Source organism: Gopherus evgoodei, chromosome 4, assembly GCF_007399415.2.
Source record: "Gopherus evgoodei ecotype Sinaloan lineage chromosome 4, rGopEvg1_v1.p, whole genome shotgun sequence".
In the NCBI taxonomy this organism is placed as follows: domain Eukaryota; kingdom Metazoa; phylum Chordata; order Testudines; family Testudinidae; genus Gopherus; species Gopherus evgoodei.
This window is the reverse complement of record NC_044325.1, coordinates 84,132,906-84,159,576: the sequence shown is the minus strand read 5'-3', so window position 1 is coordinate 84,159,576 and position 26,671 is coordinate 84,132,906. Positions and strand designations below refer to the sequence as shown.

Sequence of the window (26,671 nt, the reverse complement as noted above, 5' to 3'; positions counted from 1 at the left end):
GAGCTTGGGTAGTGTTCCAGTATTTGAGGTGGTATTGGGGAGGCAATAGGTATTGCCCTTCCTTCTGAACTGGTACTTATATGTGATTTTTGAACGGCAGTGTGCTGCTGGAGGTGCCATCTTTTGGAGATATAAAACTGTCCAGACCATTTGTGGTCATGAAAGCCTTTAGACCTTTAGGAGACATCTACACAGCAAATAAACACATCTTGCCGGTCCAGGTCAGCGGATTCTTGCTCGCAAGGCTAGGGCTGTGTAGACATTTGGGATCTGGGGACCTCGCCCTTCATGGGGTCTCAGAGTTCAGGCCCCAGCCGAACTCAAAACATCTAGACAGCAATTTTAAAGCCCCGTGAGTCTCAGTCAGCTGACCTGGGCCAGCTGCAGCTGTGCTGTGGGTCTTTTATGCCAATGTGGCTTGGGCTCTGACTGTCTGAAAAAACGGCCTTTTTCCCCTGATAATTCCACTGCACCTGAAGCTAGTAGAGGAGTTTGAGAAAAATCTCCTTGTTTTATTATTGGCAATCAGGATCCCATTGTGCTAAGGTCTGTATAACTGCATAGGAAAAATTATTCCTGCCTCAAATTGCTAACAGTTTGAGGTCTTGTTTCAGCAAGGAACTTGTGTGTGCCTAACTTTAAGCATGAGTTGATGGGAATACTTACATGCTTAAAGATGGACACAGACTTATGAACCTGAATCTGGGTACAATTTAAAGATTTGTAGCCTGGTATGGTTGGGGCATGTCCTTATATTTTGGATTTTTATTCTTGATTGTGCTACTTTTTCTACAGTGCCTACAGTTACTGGTTAAGAACATCTGAAAATATGAAGAAGAAATAACTTCAGAATAGAAAAGCCAGCTTGCTTAAAATCACTGAAGAACCTGGAGAGGTTTGAAAATAATAACCTGGAATGCTGAGCTTGCAGTAGGGGTGGGTGGGTGTTGTGGAACCTTAGCATGCAATCAGCAGGTGGCCTTCCATTATGAGAGACTTTTATGGGGGAAATTCACTGCAGATATCACCTAGTTATTCAAATTCCCGTTATGCTCAATGGGTAGAAGCCATGCCCTACTGTCATTCCTGCTTCACGGGATAATCTTGCTGTAAGCCCCACTGTCTCCCATTAGTGGAGACTCTTAGTGTAACAGAGCTGCACATTTCTTAAGTCTCAAATGACTCCAAGGGATCATGAGCTTTATTCTTCAGGGAGAATAAGGGCTTAACTCCTTTACCCAAAGTTCTTTTTATGACAGCCAAAATGCATTATATATAGTTTTTAGAGGTTAAGATCTTAATTATGCATATCTCTGAAAGACCCAGTAATCTTCTGGTTGCTTGCCATCTAATCACAGTTTTTAGTGATGAGTGTGTCACCTTTGAGATGGCAATTAAAATCCTGTGGCTGGTCCATGCTGACTGATTTGGGCTGCGGGGCATGGGCTATAAGGGGCTGTTTAATTGCAGTGTAGACATTTGTGCTCAGGCTGGAACCCAGGCTCTATGATGCTGCGAGGTAAAAGGGTTCTGTGGCTTGGGCTGCACCCTGAGCCCAAACATCTGCACTGCGATTAGTCCAAGCCCATTTTAGTTTAGACATACTCTAAGAGGCAGCTGAGCCTATTGAACAGGGCACTGGACTGGGACTCGGGTGACCTGTCCTTGACCTGCTCTGTGACCTTGGGCAAATTTTTATTCCCGTGCCTCAGTTTGCCCCAACCCTTCCCTGTCTTGCACCTCTAGCTGTAAGATCTTTTGGGCCACGGCTGTCTCCTATGTGTATGTACAGTGCCCAGCACTGTGGATGTGGATCTCAGTCATGGAATCTTAATTACTACAGTAACGCAGATAAATAGCGTGATAGTGACAGCATACACCCCTGATGCTCAAAGGAAAAGAAATGGAGGGAGTCCATCTTTCTAATGTTCACTTGAGCAATGCAGAAGACCCTTTTGCCACGTTTTCACAGTATTTACACAATGATGCCTCGCTACTGTAATGTGCAAAGTCAACAGGGTCTCTCTCCATCACACAGGATAAGCAGACTTCTCAAGAGCAGATCACATGCCCATATCCTATGAGGTGCTGAGCACAGTTGACTACCATTGCGGTGTGATTGGAGTTACTATGTGTCCTCAACTATCAGGATTATGGCTCTTTTTGTTCATCTGTCTAGTGCCAGATTTAAGCAGTATTGATTGGTGGCATGTCTTTGAATAGATTTAATTTCTTCATCTTCAAGGCTTATTAAGTCTAAATTCCTAAGTGAAGTTTGCACACACTCTGTTTTGGCTTTTTGCAGCTGAAACAGGAGATTCTCTCAGTTGTATCGACAGGACAAACAGAAATTACATCTTCTTAAAACAGGAAGGATAATCTTGTGGCTAAAGCACAGGACTGGGATTCAGGACTCCTAAATTCTGTTCTTTGCTGTGCTACAGATTTGTATATGTCCTTGTTAAGTCCCTTAAAGTCTCTGTGCCACACTTTAAAAATATTGAATATGAGACTGGCACCTCTATGCTAGTGGGTTTATGGTGACAAATTCCTTACAGGCATCGAAGTGCTTTGAGACCCTTGAATGACAGGTGTGCTAAAATTTTGGCATATTTATCCTTGCTGTCTTAGAAGGAAGAGACCTGATTAGGTAATTTAAAAGTTAAATGGGCAATGTCTGACCTTTCCTTTCCATTGATTTCTCTCCTGTTTGTCACTGCTGATAACATTCCTTCCTACAGTCCTGACAACCATGTCAGGAGCCAGTTTGGTAATTTAAATAAGAAGCCATTTCCTCTCTCCACGCTTTTCCCATTCTGTTTAAAAAGTTTGTATTGGTTTGGTGTCACCTATTGCTACTTCGTGTGCTATTTACAAACAGTCAGTGTCCCTCTTTTTCCCCACTGCTAAGCAGACCTCATGAGCTTTGGCCATGTGTGTTTTGTCTGTATCCAAGCAGAAGTAACAGCTGTAGTGGAGACAGCTAAACTCAAGCCTGGGGATTTCAGCAGAAATCCCCAGCTGAGAAGCACAGCCATGCAGTATTGTGGGATTTAAAATAAGCCCAGTGGTCCTCTGTTCCATCCTTGTACAAAAAAATTCCCTGTCCTAGTCACTCCTCAGAAAGGAGAAGCAAATCTATTCATTAACTAACATTTTAGTAGCATGTTTATTTTTAGACCCTTAAGTGATGTATACAGTGTACACACACATCTTTGTGCTCAGCTTTGAAATGCTGCCATCTCTGGGGTGAAGCATGTCAGCTGTTTAATATAACAATGCTATATGATGATGCTTAGAATAGAAAGTAAAGAATATAGAGTCCACATCTTATTATTTGTTTATAGTAGCGCTGATGACATGTTGGGTGCTTTCCAGACATGCAAGAAGGAACAGCCCCCTGCACTGAGGAGCTCCCAGGACGGACATCCAAGTAGGTGGAGGATAGGGGAAAGGCAACAGCACACAGGGAACAACAAACAGATTAAAAAAAAAAAAGTCAGTGAGTTTCAGGCAACCCAGCAGAGAGAAGTCTTTAAAATAGATTTAAATAGTGTCGAGAGTGATGGCTTAGTGCAGAGGTGGCCAACCTGAGCCTGAGAAAGAGCCAGAATTATTCTTATGGGTTGACATTATAATATACCTGTCCATCTGTCTTCACGAGTACCCCCCACAACTTCTAATGTTGGATGCATCGGAAATGTAATCATCAGGCAATTTAAGTGGTGGTGGGTGGGAGAAAGAGATTAAAATTGCTGAGAGATTAGGAGTCTTCAGATAATCGCTAGTGAGTGTCCTTTTCTTTGCTTGTGACAGATGGTTTATGTGCTGTTGATGGATCCAGAGAGAGCTAGCCTGTCTCATCCGTCACTTCTTGGAGCCAGTTTGGAAGTACTTTGGGATGCTTGTCTTTTGTTCTGCCAATGCCTCTTTGGCGGTAATGCAGACAGAAGCAAATCCAGCTGGAGTCTGGGCTCTACAGGGATTTAGGAAACAGGTTGACAAACAAACAGCTGTAGACAAACTCATTGGGTGGCATCAAATGTAATTATTTAAGAAGAAATGGAAAGGAAAATGAGTTTTTGTTTGTATTATTACTTTATTTACTTCTATTAACAAGGGATTTCAGTGTGCTTTACAAATTTAGAGTAATTCAGGACCCTGAACAATAGGTGTACTATCTCCATTTTACAGGTGGGTAAACTGATGCAGAGATGTTAAGTGACTTGTACACAGAGAATCGGTGGTAGAGCCAGGAGCAGAACTCCCAGCCCTTATGTTCAGTATTCTCCTGTGAGCACTGCCTCCCCATTTCGATGTACTGAGTGTTAGTAAGTCAGATGTTTCAGGGTTCAGAGGAGGAAAGCAAGAGAGGTAACAGGACCTAATTGGTTAGTTCTCTTGCTCTCATGTGGACAGTGTAGAGCAGTGATTTTCAACCTGCGGACTGCTTGTGGCCCAGTCAGCACACAGCTGCGGCCCATGTGACATCCTCAGGGCCATACAGGTAGTATATATGTTGTGTGTATGCTTCCCACGTAACACACGGAGAGCTGCATACGCAGCCCACAATAGTAAATAGGCTGAGAACCACTGGTGTAGAGGCCATTGACTGTTAAGTGCCTGCATGATGTTGTCCTGAGTCAAGTCTGATGAGTTACAATGCATTTATATCAGTGCTTGAATGGAACCAGAACACACCATTGAGAGCCAGAATAGTTTTCAATACCTCTGATGGGAGTGTGAGCAATGAAACGGAGTGAGGGCACAGAAGGCCCAGGACCCTTCCCGTAGGCCAGTTGTGAGCACAGACCCAGCTACCTCCACTTTCTCCCCTCCAATCATATTTGAGACAGCAGTGCAGGGCTGCCAGCACTTGAGGTATCGGGTTGGGGCACCTGCATCCCACCCAGTGGGGGAGCCCTGCTGGCATTCCAGTGCTGTGAGCTGGGAGGAAAGGCCTCAGCATTCCTTGAGCCTCCTGGCCCAGACAGGGCAGCAGTGGGAAAGGAGGCTGCAACATGGATGCAGGTGTTTTCCACAGGCAGCTGGGGTCCCTCGCTGCTGTACAGTATCCCTGCCTCCCTTGTGCTCTCTAGGCTGAGCATTGTCCTGGCACTGAGGGCCCATCCCAGCACTTCTTTCAGCTTAGCACATCCTCAGCCTATTACCTTCCCTGCAGACTTGGCTGGGTGGGGAGGTAGCAGCTGCTGAGTGTCTGCTCAGAGCTGGCCATGGCGGGGCCTGTTTTCACCTCCTGTTTTTTCCCCTGTCACTTTAATGCATTGTATCCGAGCCTGGTGCTATAGGATTCTAACGCAGTCCTCCATGAAGGAAGAGATCTGATTCACTATGATTAAACTGACTGTTGTATTTTAGCAACAAGAAGGTGATTAGGGAAAGTGTGGGACCCTTACTGAATGAGGGAGACAACCTAGTGATAGATGATGCGGAAGAAGCTGAATGCTTTTTTGCCTTGGTCTTCACGGACAAGATCAGCTCCCAGACTGCTGCACTGGGCAGCGCAGTATGGGGAGGAGGTGAGCAGCCCTCAGTGGTGAAAGAACAGGTTAAGGTTAGAAAAGCTGGATGTGCACAAGTCCATAGGTCTGGATCTAATGCATCCGAGGGTGCTGAGAGAGTTGCCTGATGTGATTGCAGAGCCTTTGGCCGTTATCATTGAAAACTTCTGGTGATTGGCGGAGGTCCCGGATGATTGGAAAAAGACAAACATAGTGCCCATCTTTAAAAAAGGGAAGGAGGAGAATTCAGGGCACTACAGACCAGTCAGCCTCATCTCAGTCCGCAGAAAAATCAAGGAGCAGGTCCTCAGTGAATCCATTTTGAAGCACTTGGAGGAGAGGAAGATGATCAGGAACAGTCAACCTTGATTCACCAAGGGCAAGTCATGCCTGACCAACCTGATTGCCTTCTACGATGAGATAACTGGCCCTGTGGATATGGGAAAGCGGTGGAAATGATATATCTTGACTTTAGCAAAGCTTTTGATATCATCTTCCACAGTAATTCTTGCCTGCAAGTTAAAAAAGTATAGATTGGATGAATGGACTATAAGGTGGATAGAAAGCTGGCTAGATCGTTGGGCTCAATGGGTAGTGATGAATGGATCGATGCCTAGTTGGCAGCTGGTATCGAGCGGAGTACCCCAGGGGTCTGTCCTGAGGCCGGTTTTGTTCATCATCTTCATCAATGATCTGGATGATGGGATGGATTGCACCTTCAGCGAGTTTGCAGATGACACTAAGGTGTGGGGGAGAGGTAGCTATGCTGAAGGGTACAGATAGGGACAAGAGTGACCAACACAAATTGGAGGATTGGGCCAAAAGACATCTGATGAGGTTCAACAAGGACAAGTGCAGAGTCCTGCACTTAGGATGGAAGAATCCCATGCACTGCTACAGGCTGGGAACTGACTGGCTAAGCAGCAGTTCTGCGGAAAAGGACCTGGGGATTACAATGGATGAGAAGCTGTATATGAATCAACAGTGTGCCCTTGTTGCCAAGAAGGCTAATGGTGTATTGGGCTGCGTTAGTAGGAGCATTGCCAGCAGATCGAGGGAAGTGATTATCCCCTCTATTTTGACACTGGTGAGGCCACATCTGGAGTACTGCATCTAGATTTGGGCCCCCCACTACAGAAAGGATGTGGATAAATTGGTGAGGGTCCTGCAGAGGGCAACAAAAATGATTAGGGGACTGGAGCACATGACTTATAGGAGAGGCATTCTGCGCCAAAAAATTAAGAATTCTGTGCACAATATTTTAAAATTCTGCAAGTTTTATTTGTCAATAAATAAAAGTAGAGGCTCAAGCATGGCAGTGGGGAGCACAGGCCACTGGCTGCACGAAGGTGGGAGATCACCCTGCAGTCTCCCTACCCCTGTCCCTGGGACACAGACTCAGGCCATGTCTACATCTAAAATTTTGCAGCGCTGGTTGTTACAGCTGTATTAGTACAGCTGTATAGGGCCAGCGCTGCAGAGTGGCCACACTTACAGCAACCAGCGCTGCAAGTGGTGTTAGATGTGGCCACACTGCAGCGCTGTTGGGCGGCTTCAAGGGGGGTTCCGGGACGAGAGAGCAAACCGGGAAAGGAAACCAGCTTCGCCGCGGTTTGCTCTCTCGGTCCCGGAGCCACCCAGCAAACCGCAGGGAAGGAGACCTGCTTGCTCGGGGTTCCGGGACCGAGAGAGCAAACCGGGAACGCCGCGGTTTGCTCTCTCGGTCCCGGAGCCAGCCAGCAAACCGCAGGGAAGGAGACCTGCTTGCTCGGGGTTCCGGGACCGAGAGAGCAAACCGGGAACGCCGCGGTTTGCTCTCTCGGTCCCGGAGCCAGCCAGCAAACCACAGGGAAGGAGACCTGCTTGCTCGGGGTTCCGGGACCGAGAGAGCAAACCGGGAACGCCGCGGTTTGCTCTCTCGGTCCCGGAGCCACCCAGCAAACCGCAGGGAAGGAGACCTGCTTGCTCGGGGTTCCGGGACCGAGAGAGCAAACCGCGGCGAAGCTGGTTTCCTTTCCCGGTTTGCTCTCTCGGTCCCGGAACCCCGAACAAGCAGGTCTCCTTCCCTGCGGTTTGCTGGGTGGCTCCGGGACCGAGAGAGCAAACCGCGGCGTTCCCGGTTTGCTCTCTCGGTCCCGGAACCCCGAGCAAGCAGGTCTCCTTCCCTGCGGTTTGCTGGGTGGCTCCGGGAACGCGAGAGCAAACCGCGGCGAAGCTGGTCTCCTTTCCCGGTTTGCTCTCTCAGTCCCGGAACCCCGAGCAAGCAGGTCTCCTTCCCTGCGGTTTGCTGGGTGGCTCCGGGACCGAGAGAGCAAACCGGGAAAGGAAACCAGCTTGATTACCAGAGGCTTCCTCCTTCCACGGAGGTCAAGAAAAGCGCTGGTAACTGTCTACATTGGATTACCAGCGCTGGATCACCAGCGCTGGATCCTCTACACCCGAGACAAAACGGGAGTACGGCCAGCGCTGCAAACAGGGAGTTGCAGCGCTGGTGGTGCCCTGCAGATGTGTACACCTTCAAAGTTGCAGCGCTGTAACTCCCTCACCAGCGCTGCAACTTTCTGATGTAGACAAGCCCTCAGTGGTGAGGTTGCATCTGACCCTGATACAGCACAAGGCCTGAACCTGCCCCAGAAATGTCGTAGGGCCCTGCCCCTCTGCACCAGACGCACTAGGTGTGGGGTAGGCAGACTTAACCAGGCAAATTCAAGTGTGAAGAGGCTCAGTGTGGGGGGATCCAGATGTGGGGTGAGAGGATTCTGTGTGGGACAATCTGGGTGCAGGCAGATTGTGGGGGGATCTAGATGTACAGAGACTCGTTTTGGGGGTTCCAGGTATGGGGCAATGGGACTCTGCTGGGGCTTCCAGTTGAAGGTGATTGGAGCAAAGCATAGGAGTCTATGTGCTGGGGGAATGAGGTTGGGGGGGAGTTTCTGGGTGCAGTTGGGGATCAGTGATGTGGATGTCTGGATGTGGGGCCTCAAGGTGGTGCAGGGGGGTGGGGCTTGTCAGGATGGGGATTTGAGAACAGGGAGCTGAGTGGGGTGGTGGTCTGAGGTGCGGAGGTGAGGGTCTGGAGGCAGGGGCTCCAGATGCAGGGGTTGAGGTTCAGTGGGGTGGGGTTCGGGTATGGAGTGCTAGGGGGTGTTCTGGGTGTATGGAATGAAGCTTGGCAGGGGTGTTTGAGTATGGAAGGTCCAGTTGCTTGGGGGTTGGGAAGATGGGAGATCAGCTTTCTGTATAAAGAACCCTTCCCTGCAGCTGAGGAGTGATGGGAGCAGGAAGCAGGGGAGGATGCTGAGCTTCCTGCAGCTGGGGGAGGTTTCTGGGGATGGGTCTGACATAGCCCCAGCCACTCCTTGCAGGGAAAGAGGAAGTCTTGTCTTCCCTGCTTCCAGCCCAGCTGGGACTAGCAGCTGATACTGGCTTAAGGCAGGAGCCACTGTCTGGGGTGTCCTCAGCCTTGTGGTTTTCTCTTTCTCCACTGGCTGCTCTGGGTGCCTGAAACGATGTACCTGCACTACTAGGGAGTGGCACGTGATTGCTCTTGCAGCTTCCCTTTGCTTCCCCGTCAGAAAGTCATTTTTCTGCGGGGAAGCCAAGAAATCTGCAGGGGACATGAATTCTGTGCATGTGCAGTGGTGCAAAATCCCCCAGGAGTACAATGTAGATATACCCTGAGTTTCACCATATTCTGTGTGTAGATATTTTGGAAAAGACCTTAGAAACTCTGACCTACTCTAGGTAGATGTTTAAAGATCTTATTGAACTTCTTGCAGCAGTTTGTCCTGATATCCTTGGCCCAAAATGTCACTAACTCTAGTTATTGCACTGTACCTTTCACCCCAGGGTGGCTACATTTCAGTGGTGCTATATGTTCTATAGTTTTTAACGTGTAAAGGTACCCTGTCAGAAATACCCATTTCTGGCTGTGGTGATAGAAAGTGGAGTGCTCAGAGGTGGCTTATTTTTGTGGGGAGTGGGAATTGCTGCTGTGTTCTTCAAGCTTTTTTAGCTAGTATTCAGTATTTAGATGCCAGCATTTTTGGAAGTAGCTGTTTAAACCAGACTGGTTTCCCTCGTCCAGTCTCCTTTTAAAAAGAAACATGAGGTCCTTTTTATTCAGCCCAGATGGTGTGCTTTTTTTAAAGTGAGCAGTGTGTTGCAGTGAAAATGGGCCACTTTTTCTTTTCTTTTCTTTTCTTTTCTTTTTTTTTAAACTGAACATATCCATGCATCTTGTGTTTAGTTTGGATTCAGAACAAAAGAGGCTGCAGGTTAAGTATGTCAGCTATTGGAAAGCTTACTCTGCCAGACTGAAGGGATTTCTGCCATTGCCAATAGGCTGCACAAAAGCTGACATCTGTATGGACTGTATTTTAAACCCTGGCTCATTCCTACAGGGAATTAAACTGGGAGATCTAATTTGGTCCTTTCTGTGGCACCCTGCTCTGAATTATCCAGCAGGCCGTGCCTTGGGTGAGGTGGAAGGCAAGAGCATCACCTTCCCAAGGGTTGAGAACTAACAATTGGATTGAGGCTCTCTTTATGGGCTTTGGGGTTTTTTGAAGTTGATTCAGTAGAGGAGAGTGAAGGGGATTTTTAAAGCCAGTAAGCAAAAAGAGAAATGTAACTTAAACTATTCCACATGTGGAATTGTTTTGACAGCTCTGTGTCCACAATTGGATTCTGTAGAAGTGGAGTAATCTGAATAATGAATATCTAGATACATTCAGTATATGATTTAAATGCTTCAGCTCGTAACCTCTGACTTTTCTAGCAGTTGATGAGGGCCATCTTAGGAAGCAGTTGATTGGTGGTCTAGATATTGCACTGGAATTAAGGAGATCTCTGTTCTAGTCTTACCCCTGCAACATTTAACCGCTTGTGTGACTTCAGGCAAATAATCCCTCGGTATCTCCGTTTCCCCTTTGGTGTAATACATCTCTGCCTGAAAGGGTGGTTGTGAGGGTAAGTTCAGTGGGTGCCATAGAACAGTCTATAAATATTTTACTGGGTAATAGATGGGATTTGATGACTGTTCTCAGAATGTCTTAGTCTATTTGGGAAAGGACAATTATAGTCGATTTATTAAAGTGGGATTGTAAGAATGTTCAAAGGTTTCTCTCTCAATGAGATTTCCTTTAGTTATGTGGTAGCTTTGACATGAGTCTGAGGAACATGGCCAGTTTATTTTCAGGAAAAATATAAATAAAATTAGAAGCAGATGTTGGGCTTTCGACCCTCTCTCTCCTCAAGGGGCTTCAGAGTCTGTAAGACCACTGTCTTTGTATCATGTACGTTGGAAATGCATCTGACAAGCTTTCTTCCTCTGAAATTCTGTGATCTTTAGAGAGGAAAGATGGATGTGTGGTTAAGACGAAAGTCTGGGAGTTGGGAGACCTTGGTTCTGTTCCTAGCTCTTCCACAGACTTCCTGTGACAAGTCATTTGCTCTGATTGTGTCTACACCAGGATTTTAATTTCAAATGAGTGCAGCTCCGTATGTGATTTGAGAACTGTTAGATGACATGGTGGCGAAAAACAGATTAACCATTTCTTTAACTTCCTCCGAGGCAGTCATCCATGGATCTGCACCTTTTGGGAATGGCAGATCAGAAAATCCTAATGTCTGGTAGGTTTCTGTGCCTTAATTTCCTTTTCTATGAAATGAGGATAACACCCCCTCACAGTGATTAACAGCTATAAAACATTTTGCTCTTTTCATCCCAGGATCTCTTTAGAAATACCTGTCATTGTTATAATTAAATAGCAACTGGCTACCAAAAAAGTGTTACTTTGATGCAGTGCTGACCTCTCTATAAAATGTATATTTTGAAAATCCTGCTGGATGCTGTATAATAAATCTAAGGTGAACACAGATCAACTGTACCTTCACAAGGGGAAAAATAGTTCCAGCTATCCTGTTTCATATTTCTTTACCTAGCTAAAGAAAACCTTGGTTGGTATGATAGTTATAGGTTCTCTTCGTTTGCAGGCATATGTGTTGTATTATTAGCACAGTGGTGGCTGTTTGTTAATAGAGGGTTGCTGTAATATTGACAGATCGTTTTCACCTTCTGCTTTATTGCTAAGCAGATACAGATCAGTGATGAGAGAAATGACTTGAACTAGATTAAGGCAACAATAAAAGTTGACTTGGTGGTTGAGCATAAGAATGCCAAACTTGTTGTGTCCATGGGTATGTCTGGCAGCACCTTAACGTGACTGTGTAGTCGCGGCTCCGGTGCTGAGAGAGAGCTCTCCCAGCACTAATAATACCACCTCCGTGAGGGGAATAGCTCCCAGCGCTGTAGCATTGTCTACATTGGCACTCTGCAGCGTTGAAACATGCATCGCTCAAGGGGATTTTTTTTGCACCCCTGAGCAAAGAAAGTTTCAGCGCTGTAAGTGGCAGTGTAGACAGGCCCATGACAGTGCTCTAAGGCTCTGCCCTAGTCATGTGTTTATTGCTGGCAATACTTGCCAGCAATGGCTGTAGTTGAATTGCTGGTCCACACAACTGTCCCTGCAGGATAGCCCAGGACAAACCATTTTTAATTAGGCCGGAGGGATAGTTTAGTGGTTTGAGCATTGGCCTGCTAAAGCCAGGGTTGTGAGTTCAATCCTTGAGTGGGGCATTTAGGGATCTGGGGCAAAAATTTGTCTGGGGATTGGTCCTGCTGTTAGCAGGGGGCGGACTAGATGACCTCCTGAGGTCGCTTCCAACCCTGATATTCTATGATTCTTGTTTAAAACCAATTTAAACCAGAGTTGAATTGGCTTATCCAATTCCACTGTCAGCAATGGATGCTTTTTTTGGTTAAGACGAGGCTAGAGTGAGCAGGCACTGAGCTCAGGGACTCTTTCCAGCATGTGCTAAATAGCAGCATTTCTGCACTGGGAGGGGAGGAGAGTTAAATCGGTTTCACTTGAACAGGAAAGCAGTGAAGTAGGGAGTGAAATAGAAGATTTGGATGAAATTGGTAAAAACAGAAAAGGAATTGTTGGCAGTGTGGTCTGATTGGGTCTGTTTTGGTCTCAGTGGTGGCTGCTTTTTTTACACAGCACTGGAGACAGAGTTAATAGCAGAGACTGTAGTTAAAGCTGCCCAATTTGTCCCATGATAAGTAGGGCTCTACCAAATTCATGGTCCATTTTGGTCAGTTTCACAATCATAGGATTTTAAAAATAATAAATTTCATGATTTCAGGTATTTAAATCTGAAATTTCACAGTGCTGTAATTGTAGGGATCCTGACCCAAAAAGGAGTTGTGGGGAGGGGGTCACAAGGTTATTGTAGCTGGGTGTGCGCGCGTGCGGTACTGCTACCCTTACTTCTGCATTGCTGCTGACAGCAGCGCTGCCATCAGAGCTGGGTGGCCAGAGTGCTGCTGCTGACAGCAGCTCAGAAGTAAGGATGGCATGGTATGGTATTACCACCCTTACTTTGAAGGCAGCAGCGCATGAGCTGGGCCCTTGGTCAGCAGCTGCCAGTATCCAGCTGCCCAGCTCTAAAGGCAGCAGCGCAGAAGTAAGGGTGGTATGGTATGATATTGCCATCCTTACTTCTGCACTGCTGCTGCTGCCCAGGTCTGAAGGCGCACAGAAGTAAGGTTGGCAATACCGCAACACCTCTAAAATAATTTGCAACCCCCGCCCCTCCTCCCCCCGCAACTCCCTTTTGGGTTAGGGCACCCAATTTGAGAAATGCTGGTCTCCCCTGTGAAATCTGCATATGTAGGGTAAAAGCACGCAAAAGGCCAGATTTCACAGCCCTTGACATGTTTTTCATGGCTGGGAATTTGGTAAGGCCCTAATTATAAAACCTGATTGTCAGTTGCTTATAACTTTGCCAGTCTTTAATGGTTCAGGCTGAACAAGTGTCTGCTGCAGGCTGAATTTTGAGGGGGAAAGTTTCAACAAAAACAGCTCAGCCATTTGCAAGAATAAAATTAGGGAAAAATGCGAGAGATTTCGGGAAGAGTCTGATTTGTCCACCATCCCTACCTCACCTTCTCATCCAGAGTCAGGGCCTGGCTGGGCAAGGAGCTTAAGGAGGGGCAGGGTAGGGAGGAAACAGGGATGAGGAAAAGGGAATCCTCCATATCCCATCCTGTACTGTCACTTCTTGTTCCATTTCAGACCTGAAATGCAGCTTTAGAGAACTTACCTTTCCCCTGGGGTGTCGGAGGGGGAACCCTATCCCTGAATCTTCATTTTTGACCTGCAAACTAACCACTTTCCTAATTACATATTTGCATACTCCCCATATCATCTTCCTTCATTGGAGTTTAGTTCTCTCGGTGATGTTTGCATTTGTAAGCTTCAGTGCATAAAAATAGAAGAGCTTGACTGATATTACTGGTTAGAGTGTCTCGTGTTAAATGTAGCACTAAACTTCTCCAACATGCTTCTATCCTGATCTGCAGCATTCCTGCCATTCTAGTGCTGAACTCCCTCTCAGACTGGTTTAGTGTGCCAGCTGCCTTACTAGCGTGTGAACAGATGTATGCCAAGGGACTAGATTAGAAAGCTCACTTTTTAATTTTGACTAGCAGCACTGTATTTAAAACTGAATTGAAAGGTTAATATTCATTAACTAACATGCCACCTAGCTTTGAGGTGGTAGGAATATGTTCTACAGACACAGTACTGATCAGAGAAAGGTATGGGGATTTGGAGTCCAGTGTGTAGTCTCTCATGAACTTGTGAGACTGGAAATATTAGGAAGGAAGAGAGAGATTAAAGCTAACTCTGCTCTAGTGGGTGGGAGTAAGGAGAAAGGAGAAGATATAGTGAACCCCTTTCGAAGCATTGTGAAGGGGTAGCCTGTTCATTGTGTTTAATCTGTCATTGATGGACAGTATTATCATTGGCTCGCCATGTGTTCTTTGTGTACCACAGGGATATGCCTTGTGAAGTTAAAGCAGATCCTGTATATTGGGTGTTTGGTTTTTTACCCCCCTTCTGTTGCAGAGAGCCAGCTGTTGCCTGGGAATAACTTCACAAATGAATGCAACATTCCTGGAAACTTCATGTGTAGTAACGGACGCTGTATCCCAGGGGCCTGGCAGTGTGATGGGCTGCCCGACTGCTTCGATGAAAGTGACGAGAAGGAATGCCGTGAGTGACGCCTCTGATTATCTTACATGTTTTGTACCTTGAGGTTCAGTTAGATAGCATTATTTGCATGTGTTGTGGTCTATATTCTTCCAGTGATGAAGCATCTGCCTGACTTGTTGTTTGCCTTTTGTTAGTGATAAATAATGTACCTTTACAGTACCTTTTCATCCTGCCACTAGCCTGATCAGAGCCTTCTCCTCTGCATCTCTTGCTATTTGGAATAGTTCCTTTATCTCACCACCTATTCAACTCCCCACCCTATTTTAGATATTTGCTGAACACATCTCTCATCTGTGATTCTTAATTTTTTCTCCCTTTGATAGACTGAACTCTTGAAGCAACTTCAAATGTTACATAATCATCTTGCTGGCTTACGGTCTTTACAGTTTAGAAGAACAAGGGTGATGTTGTGGTGGGAGTCTGCTACGGACCACCAGACCAGGGGGATGAGGTGGACAAGGCTTTCTTCCAGCAACTAACAGAATTTACTAGATCACAGGCCCTGATTCTCATGGGAGACTTCAGTCACCCTGATATCTGCTGGGAGAGCAATACAGCGGTGCCCAGACAATCCAGGAAGTTTTTTGAAAGTGTAGGGGACAATTTCCTGATGCAAGTGTTGGAGGAACCAACTAGGGGCAGAGCTCTTCTTGACCTGCTGCTCACAAACAGGGAAGAATTAGTAGAGGAAGCAAAAGTGGATGGGAGTCTGGGAGGCAGTGACCATGAGATGGTTGAGTTCAGGATCCTGACACAAGGAAGAAAGGAGAGCAGCAGAATACTGACCCTGGACTTCAGAAAAGTAGATTTTGACTCCCTCGTGGAACTGATGGGCAGGTTCCCCTGGGACAATAACTTAAGGGCGAAAGGAGTCCAGGAGAGCTGGCTGTATTTTAAAGAATCTGTATTGAGGTTGCAGGAAAAAGCCATCCCGATGTGTAGAAAGAGTAGTAAATATGGCAGGTGACCAGCTTGGCTTAACAGTGAAATCCTTGCTGATCTTAAACACAAAAAAGAAGCTTACAAGAAGTGGAAGTTTGGACAAATGACCAGAGAGGAGTATAAAAATGTTGCTCAGGCATGCAGGAGTGAAATCAGGAAGGCCAAATCACACTTGGAGTTGCAGTTATGAAGAGATGTTAAGAGTAACAAGAAGAGTTTTTTTTCAGGTATGTTAGCCACAAGAAGAAAGTCAAGTGTGGGCCCCTTACTGAGTGAGGGAGGCAACATAGTGACAGAGGATGTGGAAAAAGCTAATGTACTCAATGCCTTTTTTGCATCTATCTTCACGAACAAGGTCAGCTCCCAGATTGCTGCACAGTATGGGGAGGAGGTGACTAGCCCTCTGGAAAAAAACAAAGTGATTCAGGACTATTTAGAAAAGCTGGACAAGCACAGGTCCATGGGGCCGGATGCGCTGCATCTGAGAGTGCTAAAGGAGTTGGCAGATGTGATTGCAGAGCCATTGGCTATTATCTCTGAAAATTCATGGTGATCGGGGGTGGGGGTGCTGGATGACTGGAAAAAGGCTAATATAGTGCCCATCTTTAAAAAAGGAGAGGAGGATCTGGGGAACTACAGGCCAGTCAGCCTCACCTCAGTCCCTGGAAAAATCATGGAGCAGGTCCTCAAGGAATCTATTCTGAAGCAGTTAGAGGAGAGGAAAGTGATCAGGAACAGTCAGCATGGATTCACCAAGGACAAGTCATGCCTGACTAACCTAATTGGCTTCTATGACGAGATAACTGGCTCTGTGGATGAGGGGAAACAGTGGATGTGTGATATATCTTGACTTTAGCAAAGCTTTTGATATGGTCTCCCACAGTATTCTTGCTGGGAAGTTAAAGTAGTATGGGTTGGATGAATGGACTGTAAGGTGGATAGAAAGCTGGCTAGGTCATCTGGATCAATGGTTCCATGTCTAGTTGGCAGCTGGTATCAAGCGGAGTGCCCCAAGGGTCGGTCCTGGGGCCAATTTTGTTCAATATCTTCAGGAATGATCTAGAGGATGGCGTGGACTGCACCATCAGCAAGTTTGCAGATGACACTAAACTGGGAGGAGTGGTAGACATGCTGGAGGGTAGGGAGAGGGTACAGAGGGACCTCGACAAATTAGAAGATGGGCCAAAAGACATCTGATTCAACAAGGAGAAGTGCAGAGTCCTGCACTTAGGATGGAAGAATCCCTTGCACTGCTACAGACTAGGGACCGAATGGCTAGGCAGCAGTTCTGCAGAGAAGGACCTAGGGGTTACAGTGGATGAGAAGCTGTATATCAGGCCTGCACAACATACGGCCCACGAAGGCTCACTGTGCGGCCTGCGGCCGGCATTCCCCGCCACCACGGGCAGCCCAAAGACCTTTGAATCCCGGCCGCGGCTCCAGCGGATGGGCTGGGGCTGGGATTTCAAGGGCTCAGGCTCCCCTCAGCAGCAGGAGCTCTGGGCCCTTTAAATCCCTGCCCCCAGCCCTGCAAAGCTCTGGGTTCCCCCAGCCACCGAAGCCCCGGGCCCTTTAATTTGACCCTGAGGTCTCCCAGCCACCTCTTCAGCTGGGAGCCTGATTGATTTAAAATCAAGTATCATCTCCCCATCCCCAACATTCCTTTTTGGCCCACAGCTGTTTTGGTGGGGCAGCACTGGGGAAGGAGGGTTTGTTTCTGCAGGGCTGGGCGGTGCTGGGGCGGGCTGTTTCTGCCGGGCCGGGAGGTCTGGGGACGGGGGGGTGGATGGGAGGTGTTTCTGCGGGGACGGGGGGTTTCGGTCCTCAGCTGTTTTCTTTGGGGTAATGTGGCCCTCGCCACTTTAGAGTTGTGCAGGACTGCTGTATATGAATCAACAGTGTGCCCTTGTTGCCAAGAAGGCTAATGGAATTTTTGGCTGTATAAGTAGGGGCATTGCCAGCAGATTGAGGGATGTAATCATTCCCCTCTATTCAACATTGGTGAGGCCTCATCTGCGTCCAGTTTTGGGTCCCAAACTACAAGAAGAATGTGGAAAAATTGGAGAGTCCAGCGGAGGGCAACAAAAATGATTAGGGGGCTGGAGCACATGACTTATGAGGACTAGATAAGGGAACTGGGATTGTTTAATCTGCAGAAGAGAAGAACGAGGCAGGATTTGATAGCTGCTTTCAGCTACCTGAAAAGGGGTTCCAAGAGGATGGATCTAGACTGTTCGCAGTGGTACCACATGACAGAACAAGGAGTAATGGTCTCAAGTTGCAGTGAGGGAGGTTTAGGTTGGATATTAGGAAAACTTTTTCACTAGGAAGGTGGTGAAGCACTGGAATGGGTTACCTAGGGAGGTGGTGGAAGCTCCTTCCTTAGAGGTTTTTAAGGTGAGGCTTGCCAAAGCCCTGGCTGTGATGATTTAGTTGAGGATTGGTCCTGCTTTGGGCAGGGGGTTAAACTAGATGACCTCTTGAGATCTCTTCCACCCTGATATTCTATGATTCTAAAACATCAGACCTGAGTTGCAGCATCTGTCTGTCTGTCTAAGCACGTTTGGTGGTTCAGGTGTGGGACTGGGCCTCAGTTCTTCATCCTGTAAAATGAGGATAATACTTTCTCTTAGTGATTTAGGTGTTAAGCTCTTAGTGAGACGATTCCTACCCCACGTGGCTCTACAACACCTACCACAGTGGGGCCCTGATTTCAGTTGGAGCCTCTGGGCTCTACTGTAGGACCAGAGTGGCTTGGATTTCCTTCTGAGCTTAGCATGCTCATTAATTAGCAATGCAGGAGTTGTCACTGGGAGGACATGATACTCCCTCTTACACCAACCTTCCAAGAGCTAAATGTACTCCCAGTCCACTGGATGCCAGACCAAAATTGGTATCTTAAAGCTGGTTGAAAGAAGGCATTTTAAAAACCTAAGTATTTATAGGACCCAGTCTAGGAGGTTTTGCAGTCTATTGCCTGAAAACTGTCATTTCCCCCCAGATGCAAATATAGAGACTCCTAATGAAAGAGCATTGGGCTGGAGTTAGCATTCATTTGTTCATGAATTGGTAATAGCCAAATGTGCCTTGTCCCACCTTCATTCAAGTGCTTTCTTGTTATGAAGAATTGGCTGGATCCAGTGTGAGGCAGACGATAATGAACACAGTAACAGACAGTAAAATTTAAATCATTTTTTTCCAGACCGATTGGAATGAGACACACTGATCTTAGTTATGCTCATAGACTCATAGACTCATAGACTCTAGGACTGGAAGGGACCTCGAGAGGTCATAGAGTCCAGTCCCCTGCCCTCATGGCAGGACCAAATACTGTCTAGACCATCCCTGATAGACATTTATCTAACCTACTCTTAAATATCTCCAACGATGGAGATTCCACAACTTCCCTAGGCAATCTGTTCCAGTGTTTAACTACCCTGACAGTTAGGAACTTTTTCCTAATGTCCAACCTAAATCTCCCTTGCTGCAGTTTAAGCCCATTGCAGCAAGGGAGATTTAGGTTGGACACTGTGCTGCCACTGTGCATTTGGATGTCAGCAGAATTGTTCTCCTTGGGATCTTTTTTCATTTAAATAAGGTTGTCATGGTATAATTCCCCACTCTGAACCTTAGCATCCAAAAGATGGAGTACCAGCATGAATTCCTCTAAGCTCAATTATCAGCTTAGTACTTGTAGCGCTGCCACCAACCAGGAATTCCAGTGCCTGGTACACTCTGGTCCCTCCAAAACCTTGCCCGGGGACCCCCAAGACCCAGTCCCTCTAGATCTTAACACAAGGAAAGTAAACCCTTTCCCTCACCATTGTCTCTCCCAGGCTTCCCCTCCCTGGGTTACCCTGGAAGATCACTGTGATTCAAACGCCTTGAATCTTAAAACAGAGAGGAAAATTCACCTTCCCCTCTCCTTCTCTCTCCCCCTCCCAGACTCTCCCTGAGAGAGAAAGTAATCCTAACACAGAGAGAAATTAACCTTTCCTCTCCCCTTCCCCCCCTGCAATTCCCTGGTGGATCCAGACCTAGTCCCCTGGGGTCTCACCAGAATAAAAAAAAATCAGATTCTTAAACAAGTAAAGCTTTTAATTAAAGAGGGAAAAACAGTAAAAATTATCTTTATAAATTTAAGATGGAATATGTTACAGGGTCTTTCAGCTGTAGACACTGGGAATACCCTCCCAGCCTAAGTATACAAGGACAAATTAAAATCCTTCCAGCAAAATACACACTTGAACTTCTTCCAGCCAAATACACATTTGCAAATAAAGAAAACAAACATAAGCCTAGCTCGCCTTACCTACCTAGTACTCACTATTCTGGACATATAAGAGACTGTATCAAAGAGATTGGAGAGAAACCTGGTTGCACATCTGGTCCCTCTGAGCCCCCAGAGTGAACAACAACCAAAAACTAACAGCACACACACAAACTTCCCTCCTTCAAGATTTGAAAGTATCCTGTCCCCTGATTGGTCCTCTGGTCAGGTGACAGCCAGGCTCACTGAACTTGTTAACCCTTTACAGTCAAAAAAGACATGAAGTACTCCTGTTCTATTAATCCTTAACTATCTGTTTATGACAAAGGTCATCCTGTTTGATACAATTAGCCAGGATTTTTGGCTGTGTCCCTTTAACCTGGCCCAAACAAAGAGGTAATTAGGCCATTCTTCCCTCTTCCCACACCTTTATCTTCCACCTGATCTATTGCATAAGTGTAAAATTAGCATGAAGAAGAGAGACTGGGAGAGCAAGTGATTCATGTGCCGCCCTGTCCTGCTGTTGGCAGGTCACATAAGCTGAAGGGGGAGGGAGACACCCATAGGTTTAGGTATTCAGATAAATAGATCTTCACACAAGCAGTCAGGTAATATATCCAAAGAGCTTTAAGGGACCAAGGTTTTCCCTCATCCTAGGGCAAGAGTACACTTGCACTTGTGGAGTGCTGGGAGCCAGACCAGCCTTTGGAAACCTCAGCAGGGTAAATGCTCCTGTGTGTTTATACTGTCAGCTGCAAATGCGCTGGCATGGCCACAATAGCAGCTCTTGCAACACCGCAAAGAGCAGTGCATTGTGATAGCTATCCCAGTGTGCACGTGTGTCAAGTATAATTCCCAATTCTGGACCTTAGCGTCCAAAATATGGGTACTATCATGAATTCCCCTAAGCTTAATTACCAGCTTAGATCTGATAGGCTGCCACCAATCAGGAATTTTTTGGGCCTGATACCCTCTGGTCCCCCCAAAACCTTCCCAGGGGACCCCAAGACCCAGATTCCTTGAGTCACACAACGAAGGGAAATAAGCCGTTCCCCCCCCCATTCTTCCTCCCAGCTCCTTCCCTCCCTGGGAGCACTAGGGGATCGCCTGATTCAACTTTGAATCACCACACCGAGAGGAGTGTTACCTTCCCCCTCATCCAGAGGCAATACAAGCTGCGTGAATCTAATACAAAGAGAAAATTTATCCTTCCCTTCTCCCCACCAATTCCCTTGAACCTTAACTAGGAGAAAAAAATCACACAGATCTTAAAAGCGAAACTTTTAATAAAAAGAAAGAAAAAAGTAAAAGGTTTATCTCTGCACTTTAGAGGGTAAACAGTTACAGGGTCTTTCAACTTATAAACAATAGAAATAAACTTTCTCCAGCAGAAACACAATTTTAGCTACTTCCAGCAAGTACACATATGTAAATGAAAAAAAAAAAAGCAAATTAAGACTATGACCGCCTTTTCTACTTACAATCCTGAATAGATAAGAGACTGTAGCAGGGAGATTAGCAGAAACCTGGTTGCACCTCTAGTCCCATCCAGGACCCAGAGAGAACAAAGCCAAACCCAAACCCCACAAACAAAGGCTTCCCTCCCATGAGATTTGAAAGTATCTTGTCTTCTGATTGGTCCTCTGGTCAGGTGTGTGGGATCCCTGTTTGTTAACCCTTTACAGGTAAGAGAGACATTAACCCTTAACTATCTGTTTATGACAACGTGGCTGCAACATGCTTTTCAAATGAGGCGGAGGGTGGAGTGTGACAGGGAGTGTGTTGTGTATGTGGGGGGAAAGACAGTGTGTTTTGGGGGGCAGAGAGTGTGTCAGCATGCTGTTTTGTAAGTTCAGACAGCAGCAGACCTTTCTCCCCTCTCTCACACTCACAACAGCAGCATTCCACACTAATGATTTGCTTTGTCCCGGGACAGATAAGCATGCTGGCTGTCAGAAATGGAGCTTTTGAAAGGGGATATCTGTATGCCTGCAGCCAAGTTCAAAACAACGAGAAGAGTGGCCACTTGACTTCAGGGGAGTATGGGACGTTTCCGGAGGCCAATCACAGCGCCGTAATGCAACACCTCATCCACACTGACACCTACGCATTTCAGCTGGGGTGCAGCAAGCTTTATGCTTTTCATGGAGGTGGATTACCGGAGCGCTCCAGCTGCAGAGTTCTGGCGCTCTGTGCCTTGCCAGTTTGGACATCTCAGAAGTTAGGGCACCCAGGCTGCTTTAATGTGCTCTAACTTGCAAGTGCAGCCAAGTCCTTAGTCTGGTGGCTCCTAGTGCAGTGCAAACTGCAGAGATTCTTGCTAAGGAACTTACATAGCGTCAAGTAGCAGGAGGTAGCTGTGTTAGTACATCTGAAGAAGTGAGGTTTTTTTTACCCATGAAAGCTTATGCCCAAATAAATCTGTTTAATCTTTAAGGTGCCACCTTGTTTTTGCTGAGGAACTCACTCCATCATTTACTCTCAAGACACGTCATTTACCTCAGTCCAGGCAATGAGGGCAGACGTCTGACATCATTTCTGTTGGGTTAGAGGCATTACATCTTTTCACATCTGACAAAGACTGGGTGCCCCCCCCCCCGAGGGCCGGTGGTACATCATCTGTTGCTTGGAGTTGATTAAGAAATGCCTTTGAATGGTTGTGCATGATTATTAGCCAGTACTAATATGGGACCCTAAAAGGATTCTACAAAAGGAGGAGGGTGGGGAGATGGTGGGCATAGCCTGTGACCAGTGGCAAACTGATGGGAGTTCTTTGGGGCCCTCCGTGATCCTGTCAGAAAGTGTGAGAATTCATAAGATTATGAATCTCAAATATAAAAATGACCATATCAGAACAGTTCCATCATGTAAATTATTCTCTCTGGCAATGGCCAATACCAAATGCTTCAAAGAAAGGTGCAAGAAACCCCAGAGAGGACAATTATGGAATAACTGGCCATAGTGGAAGTTTCTTCCCAACCGCTAACAGTTAGTGGCTTATTCTCTGGAGCATGAGGATTTTTTCCCTTTTTTATCCTATCTTAATACAACTGTAGATGGTCCTTGTTACCCAAAAAAGTGTGTGTTCCTGTTCTGATCTTGTTGAGCTCCTGGCCTTAATGATGATGTGTGGCAGAAAATTCCACAGGATGGGGTGTGTGTGTGTGTGTGTTATCATATTTTCAAAATATTTCAGTAGGTTGGAAGAAAGGCCAGTTCCCAGGGGATACCAACATATCTGTCACTGATTTGGTCTCTTTTCTTGACAGAGAGGATTAGAATTGAATGGGCTTGGGAGCCTCAATTATCTTCATGTTTCTAGAGAGGGTGACAGTACCTCCAGGTCAGAGTTAAAACCTCCTAAGAGCTAGCCTCAGCATTGTGAGGTGGGCCTGAAAATCCCCTTACTTTGGTTGGGGACGGGCATAAAAATGTAACTGACTCCTGTCTGCTGTGATCACTGTTTGCTGTGGTCAGATCTACTTTAAGGATTTTGGGGCAGAGGGTCAACAAGATAACTTTGGTATCATTTCCCAAAGAAAAATACATGTGATATGAGGAAAATGTTTTTGGGCCATTACCAGTCTCCTCGGTTGCTGGAGAAGCAGAGCCCAGCTGCTTGTGCTGAGGTTCAAGAACAGTCACCAACATTAAGTTGTGACAAAGTTCCTCCTCTACCTTGGTGGGTCCTGTGCTTATTGGCAGGTTTGCTCTCCTCAGTGATCTTCCCCACAGTCTGGATCAACTCCTCCTGTGTCTGATCAGGAGTTGGGAGGTTTGGGGGGAACCCGGGCCCACCCTCTACTCCGTGTTCCAGCTCAGGGCCCTGTGGCTTGCAGCTGTCTATAGTGCCTCTTGTACCAGCTGCATGACAGCTATAACTCCCTGGGCTACTTCCCCATGGCCTCCTCCAAACATCTGTTTATCCTCACCACAGGACCTTCCTCCTGGTGTTTGATAACGCTTGTACTCCATAGTCCTCCAGTAGCACACCCGCTCACTCTCAGCTCCTTGTGCCTCTTGCTCCCAGCTCCTCACATGCACTTCTCTTGCTCTTCCCCCCTGACTGGAGTGAGCTCCTTTTTAAACCCAGGTGCCCTGATTAGCCTGCCTTGATTGGCTGCAGGTGTTCTAATCAGCCTGTCTGCCTTAATTGGTTCTAGCAGATTCCTGATTACTCTAGTGCAGTCCCTGCTCTGGTCATTCAGGGAACAGAAAACTACTCAGCCAGTGACCAGTATATTTGCCCTCTACCAGACTCCTGTACCCCACTGGTCTGGGTCTGTCACAAAATGTATATACTCATGCTGTCAGGCAGGGGTGCTGAAACAATTTTTATAGTAGCAGTGCTGAGAGCCATTGAACCAAACTGTAAACCCTGTATATAACGGAAACAACTTCAAGCCAGGGAGTGCAGTAGCACCCATGCTCTCAAGGCTTGAATTAATACCTTTTTTAAGCTAATGTAACTTGAAGGAGAGTGGTCACACTGGAGAGCAACACTAGCAGCATTAAATAGATGGACCAGCTAGCTCAAACTTAAATCATGCTTAACTCGGGCTAGAGAAGTTGGGAGTTGGTTGGGACAATACTTGTTTTCTGAGCTTATCTCTGCAGTGAAGACAAGTTCATCAAGGCAAGTAAGTCAGAGTTCTGGAGGACACTAGGCTCCGATCACCAAATGGTTTTGCTTACATGCTGGTAAATGCTAACATCTCGTTATTCTTTTTCTTCACTAGTTAACTATAGAATCCAGAGTAACCAACCATTTTATAATAATGCAATTGCTCGTAATATTCAACCCCATCCATGTTCCCATTAATGTACTGAATGATTAGCCATCTGCCAGAGAAGTAAAAATTAAAAGGGAAAGAGAGCTGAATTAAATCAGCCAGCTAAAATGTATGTCTTCCTCCCTCCTTCCATTTCTTTAGTCCCTTTTCTCTCTCCTTCCATGTGTGACCTACTCGGTTAATCAGATCACTTTCCACATTTCTGCCTAAGGTTTCCTTTTTTGTTCCCTCTCCTCTAAAAAGCAGCATCTTTCTTTTCATTCTTCCACTTCAACCCATCCTGTGCAGCTCACCCATTTGCCATGTCTAATTGTTTCTTGCTCTCTTCCTTCAGTCCTCACTGGCCTCAGCTGTGATCATTCTATGGGCATTTCTGTTATGTTGGTAATTATATTGAGCACGTATGCAGTAAGCAGTTGTCTCAGCACTTGTATAAGGGAGAAGGGTATTATTCCATTTAACTGGTGGATAAACTGGGGGAAGAGAGAAATATGAAGCAATTCACCTATGGGGGAGACTTTGTCAGAACTTGGGTCTCATACTTCACTAGATCTGTGTTTCTCAACCTTTTTGATACAAGAGACCGGCTTGCTTCCTTTCTAAACTATATCAGGGAGGTCTCAGGGGCTGGCACTTGTCCACAGAGCAGTCATTGAGAAACACTGCACTACTAGATCATGTTGTCTCTTATTGCTAAGCTGCTGCTCCTTGTGACCAGATGTCTCACTAGCTTTTAATTAGTCATTGGCTGAGCTGCAGGCTGTAAGGCAGGAAAGGGGTTTGCAATGGCACTATAGTTGAAGATCAGTCTCCCTCCTCCTCCTTCTTCTTCTCCCCCCACCCCCATGATCAGTCTGCCTCCTATTCCTCCTCTTTTCCTCCCTCCCTCTCCCCTGCCCCGAAGAATTCCCTGCAGTTTTTTCTGCAAGGCTACTAGGCCACTCCTTTACTTGCATTAAGGTAGTGATTTCAAAGGGAAATAGCCATAACAAACATGTAAAACCAGTAACTAGGGTAGCATCCTCCAGGTTGTTTTCAGACCCACATACTCTTCATAATGGTTAGCTGAGATTACTTCTGTTGAGTACAGAATCTCAAAACCTAGGATGAGCTGGGGGAGCTTGGGGCTGTTACCTCTGTGGCTCCCAAAGTCCTCTCTGGCCACGTTAGCAGAGTGCATTGCTTGTGTGCTCCCTGCACATGTTCTGATTATAAACAGAGGGCTTTAGTATCTCGGACTGACAGTCCGACACTGTTCACCACATGCACAAATAAGATCCGTAAGTATACATAGGAGGGCTTGGGAGTTGTAGGAAAACAAATGGAACCTAAGGAGGAAAAATAACAGGTTAGAAAGATGTTCATTTATTCTAGACTGTTTTGAGATGGATACAATGGAAACCTCTGATGTTGATTCTGTTTCAATTGAGATAATATTTTAGGGCCGAATCCATGTCCCACTGATGTCAATGGGAGCCTTGCAGTTAACTTCCGTGGAACCAGGGTACAGTCCTTCAAGTGGTTGCACCCACACATTATCTGCAAGTGCCCAGCACTCTGGAGCCAGAATTATCAGTAGCAGTGCCATTTTTCCCAAGACCATAATTTCTTCTAGAATCTGTATTTCCTGTCCATTTTTCCCTTTGTTCTTTTTGTTTGATTTTGTTCTTTCTAAAATCTAATAAAATGTGAACATTGAAAATGGCTTTTGTCAGCTAATGAGCAACAGCTACTAGAGGGATGGCATGTTGCTGCCTTTCTGTCAACTAACGAGCAGCAGATGGTATAGATTTGGAGCATGGCACATCATCTGAGTTAACAGCCTGACATGACAGGAGCCGAAATTAGGGATGTACCAAATACACAAATTGCAGCTTCTCCTTCATTCCTCTTACAAAAGAGCCGTTTATTTTCTGCCAGGTCTGTGTGGAGCTCTTTTTCTGTGAACCAACAGTGACACCCAGTGACAAGTCACGCTAATCCAAGCGGTGTGTGAGGGGTAGAAGGACTTAGAGGTTT

The 26,671-nt window shown here is 46.3% G+C and overlaps 1 protein-coding gene across 4 annotated transcripts in view; it reads left to right on the top strand.

The window, feature by feature from the left end:
* Positions 1 to 26,671, top strand: part of LDLRAD3 (low density lipoprotein receptor class A domain containing 3) — a 267,822-nt gene that overhangs the window by 47,611 nt on the left and 193,540 nt on the right. For 3 of the 4 annotated variants that reach the window (XM_030560033.1, XM_030560031.1, XM_030560030.1), the window contains exons 1-2: positions 11,103 to 11,156; positions 14,501 to 14,647. In XM_030560033.1, the coding sequence (XP_030415893.1) occupies positions 11,108 to 11,156; positions 14,501 to 14,647 (196 nt within the window). In that variant the 5' untranslated portion in view covers positions 11,103 to 11,107. Of the gene's footprint in view, positions 1 to 11,102; positions 11,157 to 14,500; positions 14,648 to 26,671 lie in introns of those variants that run through there. The other variant, XM_030560032.1, reaches the window with a different exon arrangement.